General features: G+C 35.8%; 1 protein-coding gene across 1 annotated transcript; it reads right to left on the bottom strand.

Moving 5' to 3' along the window:
- Positions 1-1046: 1046 nt before the first annotated feature.
- Positions 1047-6428, bottom strand: LOC147543602 (PHD finger protein ALFIN-LIKE 4-like). Its single transcript, XM_086636313.1, has 5 exons — positions 5944-6428; positions 5806-5838; positions 4380-4608; positions 2639-2774; positions 1047-1650 (listed from the first exon to the last, which is right to left on the bottom strand). The coding sequence occupies exons 1-5, from the start codon at positions 6044-6046 to the stop codon at positions 1378-1380; spliced, it is 774 nt and encodes a 257-aa protein (XP_086492439.1). The 5' UTR covers positions 6047-6428; the 3' UTR covers positions 1047-1377.
- Between the last annotated feature and the right edge of the window lie 246 nt (positions 6429-6674).

Genomic DNA, 6674 nt, shown 5'->3' with positions numbered 1-6674 from the left:
GACCCATAGGTGATATTCTTAATGGGCTAATGGCAATAAGTGTGAGAAAATACCGACATGATACACGGTAATATTGAAACAAAATATATAAGGGAGAGTTTATATTGTCCCCAAATTTTTCCATAGTACCACCCTCTCTGTTAGCGCCCCTATAATTGACAGTGCCCACCCTTGAGCACTCAGATTGGCCCTACTCTAGGTTGGGTTTGAACAGCCCGGACTCGAGCCAGTCCGAGTGTCCTCGGAATAGTCTGAATCCCATGGGAATGCTAAGGGCGGGACTGTGGCAAAACTTAAAAGGGCCTGTAGACTCCCAAAATATAATGTCGACCTTTTATACTTTCAATATCATTATTAATTTTGAGTTGGATGACCTTGCATTTAATTGTAATGTATCTATTTAGAAGTTTGGTACATTAGGAATGTCAGCATTGTCAATTAAGCCTATTAATTGCTATGGAAGGATCTCCTCCCATTTCTTCATTTTATCTTTGGATGTGTGATAAAATTGTTGGTTGAATTTTATGTTCAATAGTTTATACTACAAAAACCTAGTAGTTTTTCTTTGTTGAAACTGAAACCTAATAGGTAATGTTATTTAAGTGCACGAAGGTGTAAATATTTTGAGTGCACAATGCATAAAAGAAATTCCTTTTAAGTTTAATCGTGTCGATCAATTTGGTAGAAGAGCTAATACTTGGTATAGTCCCCACGTTTTCGCCACTTGGTATATCATCTAATCTGAGTTTGATAAAAGGCCTACTTGTTTTAATAAATGATCAATTCTTTCACTGGATTTTCTTATCAACATATTCATGTTACTACGTTTAGAAAAAAAATAAACAACTCTTCGACTACAATAGTCGAAGGTCACTCTACACCCCGACCGACTAGCACTGTCAGTGTCATATGACTAGTACAAAAGTACATAGCTAGATTTTATTCCTATTTATTTTGTCTACGGTACTGAAATCTACAGATTGTCTGCTGTTCTGATTACAAACATGTAGTTCTAGTAAGTAGCAGTCTACTGGACTTTATACCTATTTAAAGCAAAAAAATTTCTTCGTCTATTGAAATTCTGGTAGCAAGTATAACAGAGTGATACATCTCCAACAAGTCGTTGCCTCGTAAACTAATAGAAGTTAACTAATCAAATTTGTCCACGAAACTACAAAGACTTCTGACCAACATGAGAAAGATAGGTTTTAGGTTGTTCATATTAACTAATTTGAGAACAATAAACATGAATTCCTACTTCAAATTAGTTGTACTAGAAAATTGTTTCGAAAAAGATAAACACTATTCCTACTTTAAAATCATAGCTGAGGTTAGCAGAATCACTAACAATAGCATTAAAAGACGCATACCGAGTGATCAAGGGCGTGCTCTTTTGTTGCTGCAAGATGGACACTTGTACTGCTTAATATGCTCAGCTCTTGCAGGAGTTATCTTGACGCACTTCCCATGAAACCACTTCTCGCAGATGTCACAGCAAATCCAGAATTCATCTGTAGCGTAGTTCTCGCCACAGGCTCCACATAAAGCATCCCCGTGTTCATCTTCTTCTTCATCTTCTAACTCTTCTTCTTCATCATCATTGGGCTGAATCGGCTTTGTATACTTCCCCTGCAACTCAGAACCCCGTTGCTTTTTGTTGCCAAAAGGAATGGGTGATAATACAGATGATATGAGTTTTCTGTTAATAATTGTTAAGCCAGTAACTGAATGGACAGAGGTTGAGGATCTCCCAATTAGGGAATAACAAACCCAACTGGTTACCCAAAAGAAAAAATTAATTAAAAATTATAAACAAAGGGACAATGGCAGTGAGACAGACATTAACAGGTTGTTGGGTTTGCAAAACAGGAAACGCTGAAACACCCTGTTATCCGGCAATTTCTACATGAAGAAAGTTTTTGTTCTGATTTGGTTGTTTGTTTCTATAATCTTTTAAAGAATGTGGTCTCTCAAGTTGACCCGCATTTCCTCATCAACCATCCATACCTAATGATTAAAACATACAAGAACTGAAACAAAAAAGGGTCACTTCAGACATGCACCCAATAATTTATCATTCATGGAAACCAAACCAGGAGCCCAGTCATCCAAGGATCTAGATTGTAGGGTAGTCAAATTTCATATACTGTGAAGCTTAAGGACCAACTAACTCAACGGATGAAAAGAAGATACGCAAGTATGTAACTAAAAGATAGGAAAAGCATCAAAATACAAATCCTTCAACAGATAAATATTAAATATACGTAGTTTCACAAATAACACCAAGCTCACAATAGTTCCCACCAACAAAAATAAGGCAGTGGTTGATATAGCATTGTCTAATTAAAGATGTATGTAACTATAAGATGTATGTAATAATGGAATTAAAATAGGTCTATAAGATGTACGTAACTATGGAATTAGTGGTTGCACAAAGTTATTCTAGTGAAAAGACAGCTTAATCCAATGATCAACTACCAACTGATCATGCCTTTCGTGTGTACGTTCTTAAGGTGAATCCTTTCAAACAAAAATTAACAAACAAGAACAGAGGGGCTAAAGTGCTAAACATAGACAGGGTTCTGCATAGAGAATACCATATAAAAAGGGGAGTGCTAGGCAGTAGAATGGCCTTTACCGTTTTTGGATTTGACTTGGATTTGTTGCTGCTATGGTTTGAAACCGGTGTCTTCTCCTTCACTGGTTTCTTTACAGCACCAGAAACAACCTCAAACACTGATGGAAGTTCATTTATCATATTAAATAGGCGTTTCCTGCATCAATTACATGAGCGAAAAAGATCATTGAGTTGCGAATATTCAAGAAGTAGCTCATTTGGATTTGGGTAAAGCCATAGTAGATTAGAGTGAGGGTAACATGCTCAGTTATTTTTATAGAACCAAAAACCAAGGGTACTGATCTCATCCAACCAAAATGCAATTCAACTCCTCTATCAAGCTATTCTTGATCTGACATATCCTTGAACCCCTCCCCCCCCCCCCCCCCCCAGTGACTTCACTTTCTTACTAAGTTCGTAAGTAAAGCACTGAAAATCCAAAATCCAGTCGAAGACTTATCCCACTTCTGCAAGTCCTAATTTCCATGAATTTGAAATGGATAAAAATTTGATTTTTGAATCCCACATTAAATTTAGTCATAAAATCAATAACCCATCCAGGACCATCTATAGCACATCGACAAATATTTTGTGTTGTTTGGGTGGCAAAAAACCAATAAGTAGAAAACATTTGCTACGTTTTTTATGAACCATGCCCAAGGAATGAAATTTCGGTTTCGGTGGAAATTTCGGTTCGTCCAAAATTGGAAACGTTTCGGTCTGTGTGGAAATCTTACAAATCTGTCGAAATTTAATATCTTTGTTTTCTTTTGTTTAGTATGAAAGGTCAGTATTTTAGGGACCTAATATGCGATAAAATAGATAAGTTAGAGGGCTAATATGAATTATTCGCCCCTAATAATACAAAGACAGTTAGTTTAGGGGGTAATCTGCAATAAAAGAGTTAATTTAGGGGGTAAATTGAATTGTTTTTTAACTACTCTGTTAGTTTGAGGGGCTATATGCACTTCAAAAAATTTTAGAGGTTAAATAATAATGAATTTTTATAGATTATAAAACGCCCCTCCAAAGTGTTACTGGCACCCCCGTAGGCATTGGGACAGGGAGGAAGCGGTGCTAACAACACTTTCTAGCAGTGCTTCTAGAATTATACCTTTAAAACCCTATTCCCTTTTCTAGCGGTCCTTCACTGTAGCATCTCTTTCTCTCTAGATTTTTTAGTTTCAGATCTGTTCTAGTATCAAATCTTCTTAGGAATTCATGGTAATGCAGAATATAGTGAAATGGAAATAAACCAAGACAAGATCAGAAGAAATCTGGAAAAAACCTATCTGAAAATGAAGAAAAAATCAAAAGAGATCTAGGGTTTCGACGAAATCTTGAAAATTTTGGTCGAAATCTTACAAAACATTTGTAAGTGGGATTTCGTTTCCATATCTTGAAAAAACGAAATATTTCGGTCTTTTCGAGCGAAATATGTGGACATTTGATTCCTTGACCATGAGTAAATGCTCTCAAGAAACTATTAATGATAATAGCCCGGTATATATTAATGATAAAATCCCGGCATATAGTCCCTCAGAGTTCAGACTGAGAAGTTGACAGATGGAACGATTGCCACGTTTCATTGGTGCATAATCATCTTTTACCCCGCCCCAACCCTGATCGCGACAATTGAAGATAATGCGCACGTAAATGATATTCTAGTACAACTAACAAGTAAAAATACGATTTCTTGTGATGTAACAAACTAAAATCCTTGATAGCTTCAATAAATTGAATAATGGGAAAGAAAGCATACCTCTCATTTGTACCAAATCCAAATCTAGCACCGAAGTAAAATGCCACTGAAAGTAACCATGCATCACTGTGAACTGCAACAAGAGCTAACCAGTCCTTTTCTTGCATCCCATCTCTAGCAAAGTTAATACCCAAAGCGGGTTCTGGGAGCTCTGGAGGAACCTCTTCCGCAGGTAAATTGACCTCCCATTGTTCATTGGGAAATCCATACAAGCACAAGTTTTCCTTCTCTGGATAAACAAGAATTTTGTAAAATCGGCTAAGGAATTACTCATGTTTAACTATGATTCCCATGAAAACTAAAAAGCAGATAAACAAGGAAGCAGAAAGTAAGAAAAATAGAAAAAAACATTTATTCAGCTGCTCAATATTGGAATTAGTAAAAGGAATAAGATATAGTGACGATATAATGAACTTAAGCAAATCTTCAAATTAGATACTCGTCGGGAAAATCCAGTATATGCACTATTTTTTTTTGCATTGAAGTATATGCACTATTTGCTGAAGGTAAGAGTCCAATACCCAAACATGATGAGAGCAAAGCCCAAAGTTGCAAGTGATGTTTGAAGTATGCTCTGATGCCTAAATGCATACAATATGTTAAGTTCCTCCTATATAAACAAGTAAAGTTAAATATCCAGTATACACCACATAAAGCTGTCTTGTACGTTCGAAGTGCTTCTCAGAGACTTCCAAAGTTGAAAGGATAACATGCACGGAAGGCTGGTTGCGAAACTCCAACCCAAACAATCATCAATTACATACTAATGATTATTTACACCACTAGAAGTCACTATTTTTCACCAAAATTATATATTTCAGAGAATGAATTAACAAAAGAGTAATGCTAGAAGAGGCTACAAGTCAAAGCCTACTCTAGACGACTAGACCTACATGAAATCAACAGTTGTTATTTTCGAGTCAACTCTCTTTCACTCTCTTGATAGACATTTTCATTCTTGACGTTGATTCTTATTTAGATAGGGATAGCCGGGTAGGTCTACATTTGTAGCATCTTCTATCATTTTTGTACTTTACCACCAAAATCACTAAATCCCATTTAGGGTTTTTCATGAGCACCAAATTTTCAGAATTTCATTAGGTTTTGTTAACGAAGTACCCTTAGCTGAATGAGAATCTAAACATTTAAAACTTTAGACCAATTGAGAAAGATAATAAAAACGAAAAGGGATTTACCACTATCCCTAGCAAACACCTAGAAAAGAAAATGTGAACAAAGAGGAAAAGTTGGAAAATCACATATCCGAGACCAACACACACTCTTAAGCAAAACTAACCCTAATAATCTATAAAGAAAATCATATGAATACAAAATTGCTGAAGCATGCAAAAATATAATAACCCTAGTAACGAAGAAGAGGAAGCAAATTTTAAACACTGAAATGGGGAAATTTTGAAAATCTTACCTGGGTCACACTGCCGATAAAATTCTCCAACATCTACAAAATTAAAACCAATTAAATATATAAATTAACTCAACAAAACCTAAGTTTAAAAATTCTCAATGAAAAAGAATCAAAATCAATATTTCGAAACAGACGAACCAGAAGTGAGGGCTTTAATCATGCCATTTCGACGACCCTTAAAATCCCTAAATACTTCTTCAACTGTTCTAGGGTTGTATTGTTGTCCGGCCCCTCCGTCCATGTTTTCTCTCTAAAATTGTATGTAAATTGATTCAAGAAGAAGGAAGAGCAGATAAGACAGAAACAAGAATTACTAGTTTATGAAGGATTTTTTACTAGTAGGTTATAAATTGTAGAGATCTATGTATCTGTAAATCACAACATCTCATCAAGAGAGAAGAGAGAGATAGAGAGAGAGAGAGGGTTAGTAATGGAGGGAAAAGGGTAGTAGAGCGAGAAAGTATTTGTTTGACTGGGGTATATACGGTTTTAGAGAGAGAAAGCAATGAAACGGATTTGAATAAGATTGATATAGACTGGAATTTGCTGTGAGACAAGTTTGGGATGGAAGTTCCGGATACAAAATTTGGTTACGTCTTATAGTTTCGAAGATTAGATGTTCCAGTGGGCCTAATAAGTATCTGGGCCTAATAAGTATCTGGGCCTAATAAGTATCTCATTAAGGGTCCGTTTGATACGCTTGAATGTCTGAGTAAGAAAATCCAATTTTTTGTAAGGGGTAAGAAAGTTAATTCTTTCACATGTAAAATCAAGTTTTCAAGTGTTTGGTAGAGCCTAGGAAATTATATGGTGCCTTTAAAAGGAAATATACTATTGGACTTCTTTGAGGTACTCATTGGACTTCTTTC

Source organism: Eschscholzia californica, unplaced genomic scaffold, assembly GCF_041429995.1.
Source record: "Eschscholzia californica isolate CP2 unplaced genomic scaffold, dmEscCali1.0.p SCAF_4, whole genome shotgun sequence".
Lineage (NCBI taxonomy): Eukaryota > Viridiplantae > Streptophyta > Magnoliopsida > Ranunculales > Papaveraceae > Eschscholzia > Eschscholzia californica.
The sequence above is the reverse complement of the archived record's forward strand: the minus strand, read 5'-3'. Positions and strand labels throughout refer to the sequence as shown.

What these genes read in the sequence shown, in the direction of transcription:
- LOC147543602 (XM_086636313.1), bottom strand. Translation starts at nt 6,046, where the DNA reads ATGGACGGAGGGGCCGGACAACAATACAACCCTAGAACAGTTGAAGAA. An exon ending in GATTAAAGCCCTCACTTCTG is followed by an intron (nt 5,839 to 5,943) that starts GTTCGTCTGTTT and finishes TTAATTTTGTAG; the next exon opens with ATGTTGGAGAATTTTATCGG. An exon ending in GGATTTGGTACAAATGAGAG is followed by an intron (nt 2,775 to 4,379) that starts GTATGCTTTCTT and finishes TAATTGATGCAG; the next exon opens with GAAACGCCTATTTAATATGA.